This window comes from Berghia stephanieae, chromosome 1 (assembly GCF_034508935.2).
Source record: "Berghia stephanieae isolate SIO BIC M18660-M18661 chromosome 1, UCSD_Bste_1.3, whole genome shotgun sequence".
NCBI lineage: Eukaryota > Metazoa > Mollusca > Gastropoda > Nudibranchia > Aeolidiidae > Berghia > Berghia stephanieae.
Genome location: NC_088360.1, coordinates 96,654,244 through 96,679,391, shown reverse-complemented (window position 1 = coordinate 96,679,391; position 25,148 = coordinate 96,654,244). Strand labels below are relative to the sequence as shown.

At 35.6% G+C, this 25,148-nt stretch overlaps 1 protein-coding gene across 1 annotated transcript in view; it reads right to left on the bottom strand.

The window, feature by feature from the left end:
- The window catches only part of LOC144962472 (peptidylprolyl isomerase domain and WD repeat-containing protein 1-like), a 38,402-nt gene extending 17,670 nt beyond the window's left edge, over window positions 1-20,732 (bottom strand). Inside the window, exons 1-7 of the mRNA XM_078895456.1 lie at window positions 20,593-20,732; window positions 6,552-6,654; window positions 5,969-6,072; window positions 5,495-5,590; window positions 5,033-5,120; window positions 2,158-2,263; window positions 1,067-1,210 (exon numbers count right to left, since the gene is read on the bottom strand). Of these exons, the coding sequence (XP_078751582.1) occupies window positions 1,067-1,210; window positions 2,158-2,263; window positions 5,033-5,120; window positions 5,495-5,590; window positions 5,969-6,072; window positions 6,552-6,654; window positions 20,593-20,707 (756 nt within the window). The 5' untranslated portion in view covers window positions 20,708-20,732. The remainder of the gene's footprint in view (window positions 1-1,066; window positions 1,211-2,157; window positions 2,264-5,032; window positions 5,121-5,494; window positions 5,591-5,968; window positions 6,073-6,551; window positions 6,655-20,592) is intronic.
- Window positions 20,733-25,148: the final 4,416 nt, after the last annotated feature.

Sequence of the window (25,148 nt, the reverse complement as noted above, 5' to 3'; positions counted from 1 at the left end):
GGTGACTTTTCATATGGTAATTTTTTAACACAGCTTGTGAGTTCGTCGATTGTAAACTCACTTGTTGATGGTGTCCATGCGGGAGGGGGGATAGTGACATCATCGGACCAGGGTGTGTCACTAATGTTTATATTGTTTCGTTGACATTTTTCTTTATAGGCAGTCTCTACTGTGTTGATATCTATCTCACAACTTGAGTGTGTTTGTTTACATCCGTTTCTAATAATATCAATAGCTTTTCGTTGGTGGTTTACGAATATTGCTGTGAGTTCTTGTCTTGTCACCTCTTTTTCCTCCTGTGCTCTTGGTGTGTTGTTTTGAATAAGGGAGGGCATAATTGAGGACTTTATATCTATTATTTTTATTTCGATGTATTTTAATAGAGCTTCATAATTGTTGATCGGGTCTTTTATAATTTTTTTAATCGGTCCATCTGGGAATTTTGTTAAGATTCGTTTGCAGTAGCGGAGAAATTCAATGCTAAACGGCTGTCCATTATCGGGTCTTTGGATTTGGAATGTGTTGTTTTTGATGAAAACACTGTGTAGTGTTGAAAATAATTTTATCCAATTTGATGGGTTGGAGTGACAAAAAGTTGGTTTAATTTTAATGGGTTGTGTAGATATAGTCTGTCTGAACATACCTTCTTGTTGTATAAACTTATTCCAAGAAGAATTACTGGTCGGTTCATGCTGATACTGGAGCCAATTAGAAATGTCAAACAAATCACAATCACTATTTCCGCCATTCACAACACGTTTTACAACACTGTAACCATTCTGTCCGACGTCTAGTCGAATTTTACCACTTTTGATACACTCTGTGGCAAGAAATCTGATCCTTGTCACAAGTCCTATACTCCTTCTAGACATTGTCTGTGTTTACGAGGACAGCTACCACGGATGATACATACATACATACATACATACATACATACATACATACATACATACATACATACATACATACATACATACATACATACACATTTACTGATGTAAATTTTTATGTACATTTATAATTTTGAAATATTGAGATAATAATAAAGTTGAAAAAAAAAAATCACCTTGACAAATTCAAACAAATCTGTATCAGTTTTATACTGCCATTGTATTTTCCTTGGGAATACATAATCATGCTTCGGGCCAGTCCAGTATTCCAGCATGCCTTTGGAATCTGCTGACACGACCAGTTCTAGCTGAGGATTGTACTGAAATAAGAGAATAATATTTTTAAAAACCAACATTGCAGTTTAAGTTAAGAAATATTTCAAAATAATGTTATATACCATTATGATTAACCAACTCAATTTTTTATACATATAAGCAGTGAAGGGGATCCCATGCCTCGTGTTTCTGTAAAATTTGGACTTAACTTTAGAGAGAGGATGAATAACCAAAAATGCCTTCTCTCATATCATATCATATCATATATACAATAACAACCATCACCGCCGCGAAAAATTGTTTATTCTCTATTGTCTTCTGGCACTTTTCTACTCACTTCATCTCTTGTCATATATACAATAACACAATCTTGAGAATAAAAATCCATATCCAAAATTCAACTATTGTGGCATTAATTTAGATAGTATTCCATGTTGTTGGCGGAGGTCCTGTGCGTGTGTTGTGTGTCCGTGGAGAATGTCAAGTATTCGTAAATTCGCTTGTGGAGGTGGTGGGTGTTGTGAATTTTGATAGTAAGTTAGATTCAATTATCCCTAACAGAGCCCCACATTCCTTTTGACCCCTTTTACCTTTTATGGGAGTGAGTGAGTGAGAGAGAGAAACAAGAATGGCGGCCTGTGTAGGCTAACTTAGGTCTGAGTAGACAAAGTTGTATTTGTTTTCAAGAAAAAAGTTTCTGATTTTCATTTGGAGTTGATTGAGATTTCTTGACAGTGGGTGTTTGCATGTGATGTGCATGTGTTAGTAAATTGTACTTATCTTTGTACAGCGCTTTGAGACTTTAGTGTAAGGTCCTTTATAAGTAAGCTTATTATTATTTCTATATATAACTCATTTAAAAAATACACAAAAAATTATCATCAATATATTCTGGAAAACAAACAAACAAACAAAACAACAATATATAACAATAACAATGTTACAGACATACATAGAACTCTATTATAATATAAACCATTCTTTCAAATACCTTGATGATTTTGACTGGAGCGAAATGAATCTTCTCAAGAACCTTCAGTGGAGTACTGGTACCTCTTCCATCAAAAATGTGCAATGAGGGTTTGCCTTTTTCTGCTCTATAAATCACGAAATAAAATAAATATTACAAAACTATCCGTTTTCATCCAAAAAAGAGAAATATAAAACCTTGATTTTATCCTCATTGAAATGAAAAGCATCATCTGCTAAAGCCACAGATTAAAAAAACATTCTACTTTTTTTTTCATAATCTGAATTTCAAGAATGAAAAATAAAAACGAAGGACCAAGATTTGAAGATTAGTCTTTTGATGAAAGAATATATATATATATATATATATTATATATATATATATATATATAATATATATATATATATATATATATATATATATATATATATATATATATATATATATATTATATATATATATATATATATATATGAGCCAAGGTCAAAAGGTGCCCGCCTGATACCAGTGTTAAGAAAATTTGATTTTTACTTAATTATGGGCTGTTTTCATTGGGTTAATGCTTGTAATCAATTGATAATATGAAGAAGAGATAAAATGAGATAGCTCAACATACTCTGTTCAACAGAATATGAAATAAACAACTTGAAAGTGAAATTTGAATGCTGTTTGGCATGTGCTTAAAACGAGGTCAACGCATCACCTTTTTAGACATCATGTAGAAATTAAATGTGATGTTTTAGCTCACGTGATTGAAATTTGACTAATAGTATAAAGTCAAAATTTACTTTTAAACGCAATTGCAGTATAATACATATCTGATTACGTTTCATATAGAGTTCTTAAAAAGTTGGTGTTACTTGTGACCTTCGGTGTCATCAAACGCAGCACAATACTAAGATTCGACACGAAACTTTAAAGCTTAATGTTTATAAAATGTTTTATTATGAGAAAAAAGCATAGATTTACTATCTGAACTCAAATCTTGGAGTAAATGTATACAGTTTTGCCGATATTGAGGTTTATTGGTTTTGGTGTCATTTGTCACAAGCAACACGGCATGAGTGAACACGTGGAAGTTTGTTTCGTTAAATGGCGATTTGCAATTTTGATCCACCCTTCTTACCAGTCTTTGAAGTGCAGCACTTTCATTTGCCTTTCCAGCAGAAAAGGTAAGTTGAACTTTGGTGTCATCGCTATTTTACATTGTCACAAGCAACACTTGATATTGGATATACAAAGTGCCACCAAAAAATTATGTTTTCAGCTGTTATTCTATTTACAAATATGATATTATGACATCTCACATAAGACTGTGATTTTGACACAATTAATTATTTCCTTGTAATTCTAATTTTTTATGTTTCAGGGTTGTATCAATCAAGAAAAAGACAAAACGCAAGCTTTTGACGAATCCAGATAAAAGAAGGGTTGTCAAGAAATTTGATTTGATTTACTATTAACACACTAAATTACTACAAACTAGCAGATTTGAGCAGTAGGGCGGATGTTACCGTATGGTTACATGAATTCATTACCATGGCTGATATTTATCTAGTGTTTGTGTGACTTCTGGTACTTTTTGTGACCATTGGTGTCATTGGTTAAAATGTCACAGGTGACACTTAAGTTTGAAGTTTCTAATGTATTTCTGTTTTCATGTTCTTCAAAGCTTGAAATGTCATTGAATTACATTTAACAGGCTATATTACATGTGTTCAGTTGCTATTCTTGATTTATTGAGGCAAAATTGCGTTCTAGTGCCGATTTTGACCAAAGTAATAGCAACAATGGTATTACTAATTTCTAAGTATATTTCCAATTTGAAAGTATTTAGTTTCTTAAAATATTATTGAATTGCATTTTAGAGTAGGTTATTGTGCTTTTTTGACTGAAAATAATGATATATTATGGACGAAAGTGTGATTGGTGTTGCTTGTGACATAAGTAATGGTGTCACTGGTCGTATGTCACAAGTCACATTCAGATACTCTATTTTCCATGTATATTTCTATTTTTGAAGTCTTTGGTTTCTGAAATATTATTAAATTCCATATTTAACTGTGGTTATTACATTGGTTTGACTGAAATTAATGATATATTGTCGAAATTGCAATTTGGTATTGCTTGTGACATAAGTAATGGTGCCATCGGTCTAATGTCACAAGTGACACACTGTCGCTAAATAAGATATGCTTTGGTCACATTATTTCCCAACATTTTATTCCAAAAGTTTCTGAACATTGCTGGTAATAAGCATATGCAATAATAATATATTTGCATTCTATGTTGCTTGTGACCGATGACACCAAAAAGCAACATTTTCTCCAATAGTTGGTAATATTATTGTACTATGATTGTTGTTGATTGTGTCTTTTTGTCTATAACTTACTAAATAAAGTTTGATACTCACCAAAAATCATTTGGTTATTGATTTTTTTGTCTCATTTTGGTGTCACCGGTCACAGCTGACACCAGCAACCTATAGATATTGTTGACGATATTATGCTGCGTTAGACCTTAAAGTTATTAAAGGGCCTTTGATTCATGAAGTACAGGGTTTTTGTTACACATATAGAAACACGAATGGACTATTATGTCACTTTTATTTTGAGAAAAAAAATTGGCACCTTTTGACCTTGGCTCATATATATATATATATATATATATATATATATATATATATATATATATATATATATATATATATATATATATATATATATATATATATATATATATATATATAATAACCACTTATATTTTACTGTATCAGTGGCTGAGAAGACAAAATTCACATTCCATTTCCAAGGGAAGCAATGGAGCAAAAAAAGAGATTAAAATTGTATCATAAAATTTTAAAAAGAAAAAAAAAAAGAAGTGTAAATCTTTTTACATGGCCAATGCAGCAATTGGGTCGCCCGCTTTAAACAACCATCCAGCACATTCAGGGTGGAATTCCAACTTCAGCATATTTATCATATCTAAATGTACAAAGGAAAGAAAATATAGAATTTGAAAGACACTACTAGAGCAATAAAAACATATTAAGCTACCTGAAAATGTCAAAATCTCAACCAAATCTTCATATGCCTAGCAGAATCATCTTCTTTACAAAAAGTATCCAAAACTTATTGTTTTGGATATGTCATGTGACATGAAATAAATGTTGATCCTTAAAATCATTTTTAACATCATAATTTTATACAGTTTCCGATTTTGCGTATTTATAATGTCCTTGCATCAATTTGATCTTTTCTTTTAATTGTTTATACCTATTATATAACCCTTAGTGATTATGATAATAAACATTGAATCCTTTATTATGAGCTATCAACCATTAATTATTGAAACATACCAAAATTAGCAACATCAAAAACTTTTGCATTCTTGTCTGAAGAAACTGTCACGCATAATTCTCCATTGGAAGAAAGAGCTAGATCCTCAATTGTACCTATGAAAAAAAGAAAAGTAGTTACTGGTGAATGACAAAAAAAAACAAAAAAAACACCAACAAACAAACAGCAAACAGATGTATATAATAAAAATAGCACACATTTTCATTAAATTTGCTTCTAGACAAAACAATAAATAAAAAATGTGAATTCATGATTATTTTTTTCCAAACCACAAAGAAAGTGTCGAAACATCTACACCATTATGCAAATGGCAAATAACTTGTGTTATGAGAAAACTAAAAGAAAATCAAATATTCTCTTTAAAAAAAAAGAAAGAAATAACAACAAACACACACAAAAAGAAAATATAGAAAGAAATTGAAGATTTCAAACAATTAATAATAAAAACAAACAAAATGATAAAATCATATTACCAAGGTGGCTTCTAAAATGTTTGACAAATTCAATCCCAGCCTCTTCGCACTTTTTCCAGAATTTTACATGTCCATCACAGCTTGCTGTGATAATGAATCCTGACCTGAAAAATTCAATATCTTAGATAAACAGAATATTTCAATACTAATTTTGATATAAAAACTACAATCAAGGCATATTATATCACATTCAAAAAGAATAACAAAACGAATCACTTATATGATAAGAAAAACTTTGGGAGACCTTCCATAATAAGCTACTACATCCCAAGTCTTCTTCCGATGTTCTAGAGGGGGTTTGAGAGGGGGGGGGGGGGACTTTTAAAAAAAAGTCTCCCCCCTCCCAAACTCCCTACTAGAAGTTCTAGTGTAGGTGGTTTGGGAGGGGGGAGACTTTAAAAAAAAAAAAGTTTCCCCCCTCCCAAACCCCCTACTAGAACAAGAACACTTGGGATGTAGTAGCCTATGGAACGTCTCCCAAAACTTTTTCTCTGCATAACAAATACGCTAATGAAGGCTTTAAAATATCTATCTTTATAGAATGAGGCAAAATAACAATGCAATGGAGAATTTCAAAGCTTACTTGCTGACTGCTATGTGTGAGATGATATCCCGGTGCATATAACTTTGCTCATAATATTCAGCACATGGAAGGCTATCTAGATAAACCTTTTCAAAGGCCAAAGCTGTTTGGAACAGAAATAATTAATTCTTAGAAATAAATATAATGAAAATCAAACTTCATTTAATTATCTAAAGACGAAACTGAATTTCTTTAAAATCAAAATACCTCATACATTGATATCTAATTTTAAATGCAACTAACTTTTTCAGAAAGAGAGAAGTGACAAAAATCTACTCAGGTTTCAATGAATGCAAAATCGCATTTCTGATTCTGCTCTCATTTTGAAAAAAAGTAAACTCTAATTTTCTAATTTTGGTGTCAGAGTAAAATCAAACCCTTATTGTAAAGGATCAAAATTAATTTGATGTGAAAGGTCATGAATGTGTTACACATAGGTCCAAGTAATTTAAAATTATTTTACTCTCATTGTTAATTTCATTGTACCTTGTAAACAGTAGGTATGAGACAATTATTAACGACATCAGATTGAGTGGAAGTTGGGTGTGTCCATTGATTAAAGTGACCAAATGAAATGACAGGAGGATTTGAAGTAAAACAATTTATTTGACTACATGGCAAGTATCCTGATTAATTTTTTTGTGTTAATTTTTATCAAGTCAATGACTTCCATTTGAAGATTAGTACATCCTGAATATCTTTTTTTTTTTTTGTTTTTTTGTTTTTTGTACAAACTCTAATATTCGTTTACAACACAGTCGAGTGCTGTAATGTGTAAAGTGCCTTACTTCTAGGGATACAACATTATAACAAGAATTTTTAAAAACATCTGGCCACTGATACAAATTGACATTGTTTGAGGTCCTGATAGCTCAGTTGGTAGAGCACTCACTTCATATATGCAAATGAACCGAGATCGATTCCAGGTGCAGTTGAGTTTTTATGACCCTCCTGTCCATCCAGCAGTGATTGGGTAGCTGGGTCTGTTAGATATGATGGAAAGCGCTTAGTGATAGACAAGTGTCTAATTGCTATTGCCCATTTCAATTTCACGCTATAGAAACAGATAAACTCGGGCTCCATGGCTCTTAAGAGCTTTTGAAACAAGGCACAACACTCACAACATAAAAACTTCAGGACTTCAGGATCACTATCAATGACTGGAGAATAAAAATGTAAAAATAAAAGTCCAAGTTAATTTTTTTTTTAAATAAAAGGATAATGCAAACATCTAACTTCTATATATATCTAGAACTAGATACTACACTATTACTATTATATTATACTGCAGTCTTTTGACTTCTGTTTCTGTCTACAAAAACATTAATCAGAGTGTCACTAGTCACTAGGCACCGCAACAACAGCAGGTTACACAGAGCCCACTACTGTCACTGTCACCAAGAGTAGAGTAGAGGAGTGAGTGAGTGTGAGGAGTCCTGTTGTGGGGAAGATTTTATGTAACTGATTATTGTGATAGGTTTATGTTGTTGTTGTTGTTGTAAGTGTTTTGTTATATGACTGTCGTGTCTCGATCAAGCTGTTGTGAGTAATCTTCATGTTGTGTTTGTTCACTATCTCCCGCGTAAACGTGACGTCATCGTGTCTATCATATAAAGGCTCGCGACACCCTTCATTCTTTCTCTTCAACACCAAGCCTGATTCTTACTACTTTGCATTCATTGTTGTATCTTTCAAAGATCTGAGCCGTCATACTTTTCGTATGTTTTAAGAATTAGACTGTACCGGGACGATTCCCGATGTGATTTTAGAGCATTTTTAACCGTCCATATATGTCCTTTACATATATGGAGAACGCCCACTTCGGTGGAGACTTTTTCTGAACTTTTTCCTTTATTTTGCACATCGTGAATGAGATTGGGAAATCCGTTCACGACAATTGGCGCTGCTACTTAATTCCGAACCCTGCCATTTTTTTAGTGTATGGTAGCACTCAGTGCACGGGAATTGACTTCTTCAAGGTAAAGAGTTCTTGTAAACAAATCAGAATTATGAATCTAAAAACTTGTTTCATCTGATTGTGTTGTAAGTATAGCCCTTGAATTGAGTTCCCCTGGTTTAGTTGTGTTTTTTCATTGCTTAAACCAGAGAGGAAAGCCGTTTATAGGGGTCGGCAATTATTTTTGAACTGGCGAAATTACGATCTCAGCTCAGCTCAATTTTTTCTTCGAGACTTTGAGCTCAACTTTCGTTTATTTTTGCCAATAATATTGTGCAATTGTGATTTCTATTCTACAAAATGGAGCAAAATTGGTGAGTACAATTCAATAATTTTACTTCAAAGTGCATGAGGGCTTAATCAATTCACATCAAAGAATTAGCCTGGTGAACTATTATTGGGGTCATGGGTTTCACTCCCACACTGATGTCTCAACTCTCAACTAAGATTGGAATTCAACCTGCATGTGAGCTAAATTATTTGCATGTCTTTTAAATACTTTCCAATATTTAACATCAACAATACTATTTCTGTGAATAATATACAAATAATTGGCGCTAAGATTGTTCCTTAACAATCTCACTGTGCTTTTCTAAACACAAGGTAACAGTAACAGTCAGTATCATCTGTCTTTATTTAGATGATCAAAGTCAAAACTTAGGCAGCCATGTAAAAGTGTTTCTACTCACCAAACACAGAAACTATTTTCCAGCTTTACACGCTCCTAAACTCCCTATATATTGGATGTTTCTCTGAACTCTTTACATCCAGACTCTGTAAACATATCCACTTGCCTTAGACACCTGGTCAGTGTCTAAATAGGATAAGAACCACCTCTAACTCTAACCCAGTGATTAAACAGTGAAAATAGTTGAAATCTATCAGCTGTGGTGTAGGTGTTGTATACAAGTGAGAAGGGATCTGAGAGTATTCCAAGTTTACAGACTTTATCATTGCTTTAATTGATTTGCATCAACTGGTCTGGTCATTTTAACTGAAATAAATAATTACCATATTTCAGTTTAATCCAAAATGGATGCAAAGATAATGATTAATGTCATTACTGCTAAGGACCTTTTCAGGTCATCTCGTATAAGCAAGCCTTTGGCTAAAACCCTGCTTGACATTCGAGCATGTAAAGGTTTACTCACTAAGGAGGATGTGATAGATAAGATCAGTAATGGTGACATGTTAGAACTTTTTGATTTTTCAGTTCCCGAATCGTGCGTTTTTGAGAAACCAGGTGAACATGCCCCTGGTACCTCTCGCGACAGTTCCCCAAACAAAATGGATTCAAATGATAATTTGTCTGGTGCTGGAGACAGACGAAGGGGACTGTCTGCGCAGCAGACCCCAACTAAAGCTGCAGGTTCGTATCCTGAACATGACGCTACTAGCAATCCTCAAGAAGGTACTAGTAATGTTGCAAACCCTACATTTTGTAACAATGCGAAATGCACCATTTGTAATGCGTGGCACGATCAGCCTACCGAAAACCATTACCCAACATCCTTTTTGGCATCTGACCGGGAGCGGGTTCCTTACGTTCATGAAGCTAAATTTTGTCAAAATTACATGGACACGGTGCCTTACTCTGAATGTCCTGAACCTATAACTCACACATTGGACCCACCCTCTCAAGATTTCTTAAACAAGGGTTTCACATCAATGGGCCCGCAAAGAGAGGATTGTGGATATGCGAGAGACAAAGTAAGGCGAACGTGCCGGCTACCACGAAGAACACCATCTATGAGAAGAACCTTAGAACAGGATCGTAATTCCACGGATCATTAAGGAGATATGAGCAGTGGAGGCCCACTTATGCCACCCCCGTCCAAGGTACATCTGCCTAAATCTATCTTTTTCAATGGGACAAAAAGATGGATATGTTTGAATATAATTTTCAGAACTTTCTGAATTATCATAATATTCAACACCTCCGTGACCAACTATTTTTTCTGGGCCTAGCCCTGGAAGGAAAAGCAGCGGATTATCTCTCACGGATCCATCAGTCGATAGTCTTTACAGACATACGAGATGCATATGACACCCTGAGAAATCGATTTGGTGGTCAGCAGCTACAACATGCAACTCTGATACAATTCAACAGCACTACGCAGGCTGAAAAAGAAGATGTCTTAGACTATGTTGACAAGCTATGGGAGTTGGCACTGCAGGCATTTCCTGGACAGTCCCCCCGCAATTTAGAGTCCCAAGTGGTAGCCCATTTTATAACAGGATTATATGATGTGAAGGCAGCCCAATATATTGCATGTCAAGAGTGCACCACGATGGACCAAGCCCTGAGAACATATAAGCTTTTTAAAAACTCTCAGCAAGTTGGTTGGCGTGCACGAAAGGATAGACCAAGTACAGTGGAACCTCCCGATTACGACACCTCCGAATAGCGACAACCTCCTGATAACGACATTGACCCGTGGTCCCGATTTTTTTCTATTTAAGATCAGTAAAAAAAAACCTCCAAATAACGACGCACTTTTTGATAAAATCTCCGAATAACGACATCATTTTGGCGATTTTCGGCAGTTTTCGTAGATATCTGATACTAAAAATACTGAGTATGAGTACTCAACGTTTATAAAAAACGATTCCTGTTTGAAACAATGAGAACGCAGCTTTTGAAACCAATGAGAACGCAGCTTTTTTTGACGAATCTTGGCTGATATGCATTAATAAAAACCAAGGTATAAATGTAAGTGTAAGCAAGTAAACACAAAATCTTGGAAAATGTGATATTATGTGGTGATAGAAGTAGTAGTAGTAGTAGTAGTAGTAGTAGTATTAGTAATAATAATAATAATAATAATAAAGTAGCAGTATAGTAGTAGTAGTAGTAGTAGTAGTAGTAGTAGTAGTAGTAGTAGTAGTAGTAGTAGTATAGTAGTAGTAGTAGTAGTAGTGGTGGTAGCAGTAGTTGTAGTAGTAGTACTTGTAGTGTTTTTGTGGAGGAGGAATTTTATCTAACTCGCAGCGTCCGAATTACCTGTTTCTGTTTGTTTAAAGGGTTTTACAGCGCTTGTGACACATCTATGTCATATCAGCGCCAGTAAAAAGGAAGAAAATTGGATAGTAAAAAACCTGCTAGATTTACAATTGAAATGACATAAGAAAAAGTAAGACAAAGGGGAATGGTTTAAATAGGGAACAGATGTAGATTCCAGCAGCACACTATCAGTGTACTCAGTTCAGATCACATAAAAGTCTCATCCAGCCACACGCATAAGAACCCACTAAGAGGAATACACTACAATGTTTTGTTTGTTTTGTCAATGTTAATAAAAACTGGTCCCGCGGGCCTTACCACGCCCACTTTGTCCGCCATCTTGGAAACCTCTAAATAACGACACCTCCGGATAACGACATAAAAACTCGGTCCCGTGGCATGTCGTTATCGGGAGGTTCCACTGTACTGGAAACACTGTGCGGTTCAGAGAGCCCTCTATCCAAGCGGTGAATGTGTATGATGAAGAATCTGGGTCAGAATCTGAGGAATTGGAAGACTATAGCCAAATTAGAGCAGTGACTCGCAACACGAGCATTAAGACAGCTGGTGTACAGCAGAGGACTGAGATGAGTGTTGAGGCAATGTTCAAAAAGATGTTATCAATGCATGAGCAAACCCAAAGTAAATTAGATACTCTCATTGCACTCCAAAGTCAAGTCTTGGAAGTTATGCAAAGAGGCGCTCGACGTGCCCAGCCAAGATCCCGCTCCAATTCCCCATCATCTAATGCCTGTTTTTCATGTGGAGGTCAAGACCACTATGCTAGAGACTGCTCCATGAAAGGTCGCCCAAAGGCAGACAAGGCGCCAAACGGGCAGGGATCAGTTTGAGCCCGGAATTGATCCCAGTTCAAGCAAGGGCAATTAAAGAGGACCCAGTTTTTGAGGCACAACACAGATACTAAGACTATGAGCAATGTGTGCCCCTATTCTTCTGACTGTACTAATTTTATGAAACATGAAGAAACTGAGGAAAACCTTGCCCAGCAGACCAACAATGGAAGCCACAATGGATATCTGTCTAGCCAAGATCCAGAACAGATTGTAAAACCTTATTTTGATGAAGAATGTATCTGTATTGCAAGGTTACAGTCAGAATCTGCCCTTAAAGTACAATGTACAATTGAAAACATCCCTGTACAAGCAGTGGTGGATACCGCAGCAGATGTTACCATCATCTCTGAAAACACCCATAACACAATCCTACCCACTCCCACTTGTACGAAGTCCATGAAGATGTTCGCAGCAGGTAAAGATCAAAGCTTCTCTGCAAAATTAGTGGGGCCACTACACTTGCGATTGGGAGAGATTCATCTGCTAACTCATATCTATGTTGCTCCCATTTTCGACCCAATGCTATTAGGAATAGACCTGCTGAGGAAATTAAGGGCAAAGATTGATGTGGAAAAACAACAATTATTTTGTCAAAATCAAATTATTCCTCTTGCAACAAATTCAACTGAAAATGTAAGTCCCAAGTGTGACATGGCACAAACAGGTTTACCAGTGGATGATGGAGACCGAACAGCTATCAAGATTGCCATTCCCCACAAATTGATCATACCAGCCCAGTCAGAAGTAATCACTAATGTTGAGTTGGACTATCTGACCAATTCACCATTTATGTACCTGGAACCATATAGAAATCTGACAATTTCTGTGGGCCATACCCTGCATGTAACCAAACTAGTTGTTACGGTGTGCTTGATCAACACAGGTGGTGAATGTTTCCTCAAAAAAGGGAAGGAAATAGGACAGCTGCTTCCCCTGGAAGCAAGAGATATAATTGAGGATGACGAAGATGACTGGCTGAATTTAACAGAAGTGGACGAATTCAGCAGCCCCACCACAAAAACGGAGGGGGAATGCTCCATATCAAGCACTTCCTGCCAGCCGATCCAACTACCAGACAAACTTATAGATCTCTGGCAGAAGGTTACGTCCATTCTGGGAGATGAGAGACTAGGTAAAGTTGAACAATTGCTGTGGGAATATCAAGCAATACAACACCACATTGATACAGGAGATGCAAAGCCAATTAAACTAGGCTTGCGACGTACCCCGTTCACTTTACCAAAGAAGAAGATGAAATGTTAGACAAGATGCTTAAAGCAGGGTAATACAACCCTCAACCTGGAGCTGGGCTGCTGCAACGGCACTATTGGTACGGAGGACAGATCTGTTTGTGCATCCAATTTGGCTTATTGGTAGATCCCCAGTTCATGAAGATTTCTAGCACAAAGCAGCTTTCCGTACATACCAAGGACGCTTGAGTTTAATCAACTCCCCTTGAACTGTTCAATAACCCTAGGACATATTCTAGAATAATCATCAAGTGCTGAAAGGGTACTAGCCTTCCTCGATGATACCCTTGCCCTTGGAAAATATTTTGACGATCGTCTTTCAATCTTAAAACATCTCAGCTCCATGCCCAACAGATAAGACTGGTAGACGCTGCACAATAATATTATACAATAAGCCAGAATCTCTTCTTCCTTCAAGATGACCACTTTAGACGAATGAAATGATGGAGAATAAACCTGCTGAAATTGCCACTTCAAGAGATTTTGAAATTGTGTGTAAGCATATCCAGTATATGACATCAAGAAGCATGAAATATCAAATAGTGAGATCACAAGTCATATATATCTTCTTGCCACCCTCAAGTGATGTCAATGTGTTACTTAAGGCTGCTCACTGTGGTTAAAATATAAAAGTAAATATGAGAGGCCAGGACCTAACAACTCTAATCCATTTAGGATACCCACGACATAAGTTGAGAATGGCATTCTTCTATGGCCCTCAACAAAGATGCAAAATAAACTCTCACAAATCAGGTCACTTCAATCACCACCACAGTGAAAGTAATGACATGAGCAGCAGTTAAGAATTCTTATTCAGGTCAATTATTTCCTTGATAACAATTTCAAATCAAGGAATAAACTAGACATGGCATGGGTAGCCTCCTTAAAGGCACAAGACCTGAACCACCGCTCTCTGACTAGTGAAAAATGGTCAAGAAGAGCGAGAAAAAAAAAAATGGTGACATTATGAAGCTACATACCTAGGAAGAATATGTATTACTAATTGCTTCCGTCATCTGCAGTGCAGTCAATGATGATAGATTTTACAACAAAGGATGTGAGCTTATGCCTAAACCCATAAAGGAAGAGGGGTAATTATTGGCGAAATGTTAAAAATTATGTTTAAAGCAAGCTCACAAGACTGCTAGGAAACCATTGAAGACAGAGTTGAAAAGATGAAATTCGACTATGGAATTAGAAGAGGCAACAAAGTGCACTTCGAAGACAGAAAGAAAGAAAAAAAAAATAAATTATAATTTATAACTGAATGCAATCCTGATCAGTCCTGCCAGCATCATTGCAGATTTCGTCTTTGGTGCAGTTTATGTGTAAAAAACAGACACAAACTTTAAGAGGAAAGGTCAATCAAGAAGCCTCCAACTCTGTCATGACTCATATCTGTTGCTATGTACAAAAAGACAAACCCCAGACCATGGAAAGAAACAACAAAGTATGTATGACTGTCTGGAGCAACATCACGGTCTGTATCAACTGAGCAGAATAGCAACGAGTCGATGCCACCACTGTCAACATGGCAGTGACAGTGATGAAGGGGTTCAATTCCAAAGAAAATGCCAGGGAAGCTCAGCCTGATGATACTAGACTGGAACCAAAGGCTGAAGGTGAAGGGGTAGAGGTGACACTTTCACCTCCCCATCAAAGGGTAGAGGTTTCACCTCCCCACCAAGAAACTTCTCACATCATGATGACTCAAGGGCACAAGGGACTACTAGAGACACCTGGAGCAGACAGGGAGCCTGATGATACCCCAAGCAATCACAGGTTTGATGACAGCTAAAAAAGTGCCCTGAACCCAAGACCTGATGATACCAGGGTTGGAACCCTTCGGAACCACAGGCTTGATGATACCTGGTGTAAGCCCCCTGAACCCAGAGACCTGATGATACCAGGGATGGTACCCCTCGGAATCACAGGCGAGGAAGGGAGAGAGCTACCCAGAGGCACATCTGATAATGGCTTAAGAACCCGACCCAACCTGATGGAACCAGAATAAGCCAAGATGTGAGAAAGAGCCCATGAGGGTACCACGACGACCATGTGGGCCAGGGAACCATGGTAGTGGTACCCCTATGAACTGATAACATGAACACATGGGTGATTAACTCAAGCAGGCGAGGGAGGGAATTATGTATATACATCAGAAGGTATTTTACTACCTCGATCAGGTGAGTCAGAAGCATAAGCTTCAAAACGATGATGGATACCACCTTGTGACAGGACCTGTATTATAGAAATTACATGAATTGGTAACTGACATGGTTCCAACTATGCTTTTTTTATTTCTGACATTATCCCTGGTCATTATCATCTTGTCAATTAATCACTAAAGAGATTCCCTGGCCTGCTAGCAATAATGTAATATTACTAAATAAGCTCTATTTTCAGCTGCATTGTTTTAAAGAAAAAAATGGGATGTATATTGTATATATCCAGCCATTTACAAGTGCAGCAAACAACCACTGATATTGCCTTACAATTTTGATTGCTATGAAATTTAATGAAATTTAAAATATTACATCCCTCCTAACAAGTTATCTTTTATAAATTTTGGTCCAACTTTGATAAGTATTATGTTCTGATATAGATATTTTAAGTAATGTTTTGGGACCAGACAAACTTATGCAAACATGAGATCTTCCCACTTTTAATCTATATCGGGTATAACTTCAGGAGGGAAAGCATTTTCATTTTAGGAGGGGGAGGAATGTGGGGAAGATTTTATGTAACTGATTATTGTGATAGGTTTATGTTGTTGTTGTTGTTGTAAGTGTTTTGTTATATGACTGTCGTGTCTCGATCAAGCTGTTGTGAGTAATCTTCATGTTGTGTTTGTTCACTGTCTCCCGCGTAAACGTGACGTCATCGTGTCTATCATATAAAAGCTTGCGACACCCTTCATTCTTTCTCTTCGACACCAAGCCTGATTCTAGTTACATACTACTTTGCATTTCGTTGTATCTTTTCAGAGATCCGAGCCGCCATACTTTTCGTATGTTTTAAGTTTAAGTTTAAGAATTAGACTGTACTGGGACGATTCCCGATGTGCTTTTAGAGCATTTTTAACTGCCCATATATGTCCTCTACATAGGGAGCGTTGACATATTACGTCATCAAAAATTTGCCCTTTTTAGACCCCCCCCCCCCCTCCCCAAGTCATCACTTGTCATCATTGACCTGACCCCCCCCCCCCCCCCTCCCCAACAGATGATGACGTCATCTAATTTAATAAAAACTAAAAGATAACTTTAATTTCACAATATTTATTATTCATTTTTCAAACCATAAACATTGATTATCGATGATTCCATCATTTAATTAATTTTTCACCTTTTTGCTAATTTATTTGGAATGCCATTTTTGAAGCTCTTGCATTTAATAAAATAGGCCTAATTTGCCTATGTTTTGATGACATCATCTTGGGTCTGCCCCCCCCCCCCTCCCCCATGTCAACACATGTCAACATTTGGTAGACCCCCCCTCTCCCCCTAGCTGATGACGTAATATGTGAACGCTCCCATATATGGAGAACGCCCACTTCGGTGGAGACTTTTTCTGAACTTTTTCCTTTATTTTACACATCGTGAGATTGGGATTGGGAAATCCGTTCACGACACGGTCACGGTCCTAGCCAGTAGAAGTAGAGAATACATTTGTGATGGGCTGTCATTATTCCCAGACGCCTGTCTGGGGATAATAAAAATTCGTTATCCCCAGACAGGTGTCTGGGGATAACCAATTTTTGTTATCCCCAGACACCTGTCTGAGGATACTATCCCCAGATGCATGTAGCAAGTGGGCAGAAAGATTTTATTCAAAATGCCAAACTAGGCGTGAAAAATACCAAATATTCTGGAAAAAATACTAGTGGTTGTGTCCCAAAACAGTTAATATATCAAGTGATATTTAACACAAGATGAAAGTAAATAGTGATCAAATGTCAAATCCAGCTCTTTTTAAAAAAAATATTTTAAAGCAAATGGATCAATGAAATTTCTTTTGTTACTTTGATCTGAAAACGTCAAACTGGCAATTCGAATTTTTATTTTCAACCAGGAAGAAAGTTGTTAATCATCAAATCTGTTCATAGTCCACCAACCATTTAAATTTTCATTACCAACCTACCTGTTAACTTTATTGATCATCTCTTGTTTCGATAATTTGCTCATTCTGGCCACAATTTTGGGACGACCGGGAATAATTTTTATGTCGCGGACGAATTCCTAGGCCATGGTGTTGTTCGCCCCAAAGCCCAAAACCCACACCTGTTATTTTCCTGTCTGCTTCGCACAAGACAATACAATTTAGTATCACACGTCCACAAAACTAGATCCAACAACGTATTTTTATTCGAATCAGAGATGAAAATAACTACCGTACCAAAACAAGGAAGCAAAAATGGTGGAAATATGTTTAGCTCATATATGAATTTAAAATATTCCGATAGCAGTGTGGATAGGCAGCTCAGTGGGTAGGCCACCTTTCATTTTACTCCTTTTAGCTGCACAGATTCGACCCAGTCGCGACCACCCCCCCCCCCCCCCCACTCTTTTTTTTTTTTTTTTACTTTTCTTTCTTTCTTCCCAATTGATTTTCATTGTTTTCACTTTTGCTCCGAGTTCCGAGCAAGAGTTTTTTTTAATCAGTTGAATTTTTTATTTCTCCGATAATATTATTTCATTATTTAATTTGCTCTAGATCTATTATTGTTTTTTTTTGTTTTGGTCAATGATAATAATAATAATAAAATATAATAATAATATAATAATAATAATAATAATAATAATAATAATTGTAATATTTGTTATTATTATTACTATTACCATCATAATCATATTATATTATTATCAATAATAGTATTATTTTTATTATTAATACTCTTATTATCATACTATTATTATTATTATCATTATTATTATTATCATTATTATTATTATTATTATTATTATTATTATTATTATTATTATTATTATTATTATATTGTTATAATTATTATTATTATTATTATTATTATTATTATTATTATTATTATTATTATTATTATCATTATTATTATTATTATTATTGTTAACACTATTCCCTGCTCCGAGGGAAATCTCTCTTTTTTTAAATATATTTTGACCTAAACCTTAGAGTTTTTTGTTTGCTAAACCTTTATGTAAATGTTCCGTTTCTGAGCATGAATTTCTTAAATTGTTTTTATTTTTAAAACAATTATTGTTTTTTTTTTCTCCTCTATCTGACCATTTGGTCGCTCTCTGAATATTTCTGTTTGTTTGCTTTTTAATTATTTATTCTTTTTAGACACTATTTGAGATCGGAGTGGGGACGAATATATTTGCTAGAAACTAGGAAAAAAACAAGAGAGAGAGAGAGAGAGAGAGAGAGAGAGAGAGAGAGAGAGAGAGAGAGAGAGAGAGAGAGAGAGAGAGAGTTTAATAATAAAAAAAAGAGGTGGGGGAGGATGGATGGGACATTTATCCCTTTCAACGTTCTGACGGAATTTAAAAAAAAAAAAAAAAGTGACGTTACCAGGATTCGAACCCACAACGTCGATTATGGTCAAACTTCCAGGGCAGACGACTAAACCATTCGGCCATGACACCCACTTCGAAGTCGACGCATATTGTGTATATGTAGTAACAACTGATTTTAATGTTGGTTAATTTTATGTTTTTATAGATATTTTATTAACTTTCCTTATTTCTATGTGCATCTGGAAACATTCCATATTCTGGAATGTGGATAATTGTTTAAAAGAGCGGAGTTTCAAATATGCGTCTGGGGGTAATAAAAATTCGTTATCCCCAGACAGGTGTCTGGGATAACAAATTTTTATTATCCCCAGACAGGTGTCTGGGGATAATCACAGCGTTTGTGATGTGTGGCTTTCTCGATAATTTGTCAATGATACCTCAAACATGTTCTAGTTATTCTAATACCTTTGTTGTTGCGGTACCTAGGAATTGTCTACCACTGAGTTACCCATTAATCAAAAGTAAATCTAACTCTACTCTAACTTCTACTTTCACTAGGCACTTTGATAACTCCAGTCCAGTGGCCGCCGATAGGCTCACTGTAAGGTGAAACTCGTTTTTTGGAACTTTATTTTTGACCCTTTACTGTTTTGGTCAACATGGCGTTATTTGTGAACCTATGTGACTAACTTTGGTATCATTATAAAGGGCACAAAACAAGCTTTCTAACGGTGTATTTAATTCTTAATTCCTGATTGTATTTCTCAGAAAGCTTATGTAATAAAAATTTATAAATTTTTGAATTATAAGAACTTTTTAAATTATGGATACATTTTAATTATACTTCATACATCGATAGACAATTAATTGAAGAATATCTCTGCCAAATTTCATTAAAATTGATACACTCGCTCATTGTTTTATTTTTTCCGCCATCAACCCCACTTTTTAGGACAAAAACCTCATATTTTTCCCCCTTTTCATTTATCCTTAATTTTTTCCATACTTTCCATCCATAAAAATGATTTATATGAAAATAAAGCTTATTTTCTGACGTTTAAAATGATACCTAACACTTGCCACTTATTTTTTAATTGAAACAAAATTACTGAAAACAATAAGTGGGCCATGTTGACTGTAAAACTCAAAATTTCCCGATCGCCGCGAGATGCTGGTTTTGAATTTGAGGCAGCAGTGAGATCACAGATTCTCTCTGTAAAATTGACAAAAAATTTCAATAGAAAAATATAAATAACTCTGGAACCGTAGGTCGTAGAGAAACAAATAAGGTATCAAATTTTATGTTTTTTCAAGTCCCATCCCCCTGACTGAGTCAAATCAAGATATTTTGAGTTTGAAAATTTTATCAAAGTGCCTACTTTCACTTTCTTCTTTTCTGACTGACAGTGACAGGAAGAAAATGATAAGTTAAAAATATAAATAATGAGTCCAAATAGAGCCTTGGTCTATTGTCAATTTACTTTTCTTCTTCTTTTTCTTTGTTGCCTCATCCAAACTTGGCCCTATCCATTCATCATCGCTTCCATCGTTTTCATCTTCAGCATCTGCTGTTCGTTTTCGATCCTTCTCTGCCATTTTGATCCGACTCGAGTTCGAAAGGCGACGGCGACCAAAATTTCTTCTCAAACATCCAAACATAGAGAGCTCCGTTTATTAGTTATAAGTATATTTAGAATTTTTAAAAATTCATTATTTCATTATTTACCTTTATCTGTGGTCAAAGACGAAAATGCTATCGAGAAATAACCTTTGTAGTCACAACCGTGAAGTAAACATTACAACTAGAACCCATTTCTGCCAAATTTGCAAATATTACTGTCACTAAATATCGGATATCATTTAAGTAAAAACATCTGGTGCGGTGGCTACTTACCGCTATTACTGTTACCACCACCACCACCAACACCCCTACTACTACTACTACTACTACTACTACTACTACTACTACTACTACTACTACTACTACTACTACTACTACTACTACTACTACTACTACTACTACACTACTACTACTACTACTACTACTACGACTACTACGACTACTACACTACTACTACTACTACTACTACTACTACTACTACTACTACAACAACAACAACTACTACTACTACTACTACTACTACTACTACTACTACTACTACTACTACTACTACTACTACTACTACATGGCCTCATTAGAAGATCTTTTTTTTTCTTTTGGTTTGTTTTAGGGCTTTTTTTTTTTTCAACAACCAAATGTGACATTATTGTTTGTAAGAATAGTAATCGTGAACTGTTGATTGCTTTCTATTCTGTGCAAGTTGTTTAATAGCCTTGTCTCCAATCTCGCCAATGTAGGTAGATCATCTGTCACTGTCAAGCATTTTTCTTGGTTGAAAAGACGTAGTTTGTCCACCATGTAAAGTTTTCAGTGTTTGTCAGGGGTCGTGTGTCACACTCGATGACTCGTCATCTTCATCTTCATTACCCAGGCATTGTCTAGTCGCTCCTGAGATGCCAGTTCACCGCTGGTGGATATTTGTTCTCCAGTGTAACGAATCAATTGAATGCTTCAGCCGAAAAGTTGTGTGAGACGGAAACAGCATTGTGATTTCATATGGTTGTTGGTTGTCACTCCAATCAAGATGGAACCAAGGTGTAGCGATTATATAAGGAGGAAAAATCTGTTTTCCCAGAATGTGTAGCGTATAAGCAGAGTGAGCGATTAACCGATGTTCGATTAAGCAGAGTGAACTGTACAGCTACTATACTACGATGACGACTACTACTACTACTACTACTACTACTACTACTACTACTACTACTACTACTACTACTACTACTACTACTACTACTACTACTACTACTATTACTACTATCTACCATTTTAATCAGGTTTTGTCCGATCTGGAATAAACAATTTAATACATCAGATGTCCAAAGGATTCTATCAAAAAGAAGGGGAAAAAAATAGATTAAATACATACAATAAATAATACAACTAGAAGTAGAAGGGTTCCTGTGTATTTCTCAGTCTGTTCTCTTTTGGAGATAAAAAGTATAAAGTGAGTAGATGTGACTCATATATAAGGGAACAACACAAAACAAACAACGTTTCGGCCCTTGGCCTTCGTCAGGAGACAGTAAACAAAAACACAAACAAATATGTAAATTTACAAAATATCACATTTTGTCAAATGTGGAAATAAAGTAATTGATATTGAACATGAACACGTATCAGACACACAAATACATGGAGTAGTAGGCAAATTAAGTAGTAAATCCAAAGCTAGAGGTGCCTAAATGAGCCAATAAAATGGAGATAAAAAATATAAAGTGAGTAGATGTGACTCATATATAAGGGAACAACACAAAACAAACAACGTTTCGGCCCTTGGCCTTCGTCAGGAGACAGTAAACAAAAACACAAACAAATATGTAAATTTACAAAATATCACATTTTGTCAAATGTGGAAATAAAGTAATTGATATCAATTACTTTATTTCCACATTTGACAAAATGTGATATTTTGTAAATTTACATATTTGTTTGTGTTTTTGTTTACTGTCTCCTGACGAAGGCCAAGGGCCGAAACGTTGTTTGTTTTGTGTTGTTCCCTTATATATGAGTCACATCTACTCACTTTATATTTTTATCTCCATTTTATTGGCTCATTTAGGCACCTCTAGTTCTGTTCTCTTTTGTGTCTTCCAAAGTGAAGAAAATTATTTCCTAGTAATAACTAAGACAGCAGAAAGTACACATTGAAACTTTTATATTTAATTGTGTTATTGTGTGTGTGTGTCTGTGTGTGTGTGTGTGTGTGTGTGTGTGTGTGTGTGTGTGTCCAAGTAACAAATACTCCAACTTATAGACAAATATTTGATCAACCAGCTCAATATGATATTCATTGCTCTAGTTTATTTCGGATTTAAATCGAAAAACTGAATTTCCAGTCACGGAGATGAAACTTGGGTTAAGCTTTAATATTCAATTGAAGAAAATGAATTTGATTTCTTAAACTGATTAAAACTTAAACCTTTCATTACTGGTCATTTTAACTTTGAAAACCTTTTAGCATCTTGTTCCCCTAGGCATGGCACTATCACTATCAGTCTGATGCGATGAGTCACATAGAACGAACTTGCATTGTAGGAATCCACGGATTTAACTTTGACAAGCTATTTCTCGAGTCAGGTTTTGTTTTGTTTGTTTTTTTAAATTTTACCTTGTACTTGTAGTATTCTTGACACAGTGGAATCCTCATAAATTCAACACTCTTTGCTCTTAATGTGAACTTTGCTTAAAATCAACAACTCTTGTTGGTCCCAAATTTTCTGTTCTTTATCTAGGTGTGTCCCATTTATGTTTGTTCCATTGACGTGTGTCCTATTGATGTGTGCTCCATTGATGTGTGTTCCATTGGTGTGTGTCCCATTGATGTGTGTTCCATTGATGTGTGTCCCATTGATGTGTGTCCCATTGATGTGTGTTCCATTGATGTGTGTCCCATTGATGTGTGTCCCATTGATGTGTGTTCCATTGATGTGTGTCCCATTGATGTGTGCTCCATTGATGTGTGTTCCATTGATGTGTGTCCTATTGATGTGTGCCCCATTGATGTGTGTACCATTGATGTGTGTTCCATTGATGTGTGTTCCATTGATAATAGATAATATTATAGTCAACCAATTACTCTGGACTGGCATTGTTATCTTTTTCAGAATTCCGTCCAATTTTTCTAATGGTCCTGGGGAATTCATTATAATTCACAAATTGCAAGGATATTTTAACAACAGAATTTAGAAACATTCAAACGAAGATTATCAAAATTCTTCAGCCTAAACACCAACAATGGCTGTCACATGCAACAACTCTCTCACCCTCCAAGACAAATACTCAAGAATTGAGTCGACTTTGAGTAACATTCAGATTCTGACCTACTAGGGAAAAAGTTAAATGAGTAAGAAAACAAGAGAAGAATCATCTTGCCCATGATTTTGGAAACCAAACAACTTATCTGATGAAACTTCTCAGAAGTATATAAATTTTATTAATAGAAAGGGCATTGCTATGCGAATCATGCCTTTAGAATGCATACATTTAGGCAGTGTCCACTATACCTTTAGCTCCACTGTACCTTTCGCGCAATAAAAAATATCATAATTGGGTGATAAAACATTTTACAGCTAGAGTATAGCTGAGCTTAAAAGCGCCTAAAAAGAAGTAACGTTTGTTTTTAAGGGTTTTATGGCGGTTGCAACACATTAAGGTCATATCAGCGCCAGTAAAAAGGAAGAAAATGGGATAGTAAAAAGCTCTAGAATTACAATTAAAGCACAAAAGAAAAGGTATGACAAAGGGGAATTGGTTCAAATAGGGAACATGTAGATTCCAAGAGCACACCGTCAAAGTGCTTGATTGAGATCACCGAAAAGTCTCATCCAGACACAAGCACAGGTCCCAACTAAGAGGAATACACTCAAATGTTTATCAATCATATAATATAATATGTAAACTAAACATAATACAATGCATAACAGAGAGATGATTTACAGGGAAAGAAATATCATCTCCCAAAACTATAACTATACATTCGACTGTTTCCCTCCCAGCCAAGGATCAGGACAAAACTAAGTAATCTCATTCCAAGACAATGACAGGAAACAATTGGAAAACGGGTATGGGGGGATAGAAGACACAGCATGTACCTCCCTGCCCACTATGGGAGGTCAGGATCCCCACCCAGTAAAAAGAAGGAAGACAAGGGGTCTAGTCTAAACAGGCATCAGAAGTCGATATCAATTACAATATATCTTTGTTTAGTTGGACACCTTTCTTATTTCCTTTAGTTATAGCAAAACAAAAAACAAAAACAAAAACAAAATTCAAGTCATTGCATCATGTTTATTCCAGTTACATATACATTTCAATTATAAATTACAATTAATAGCCTTTCTAGTTCGAATCAACAGTAAATAATCAGCAATTTTGAACTGCATAAATAAAATCTCAATAACCATGTGATTACTGCAC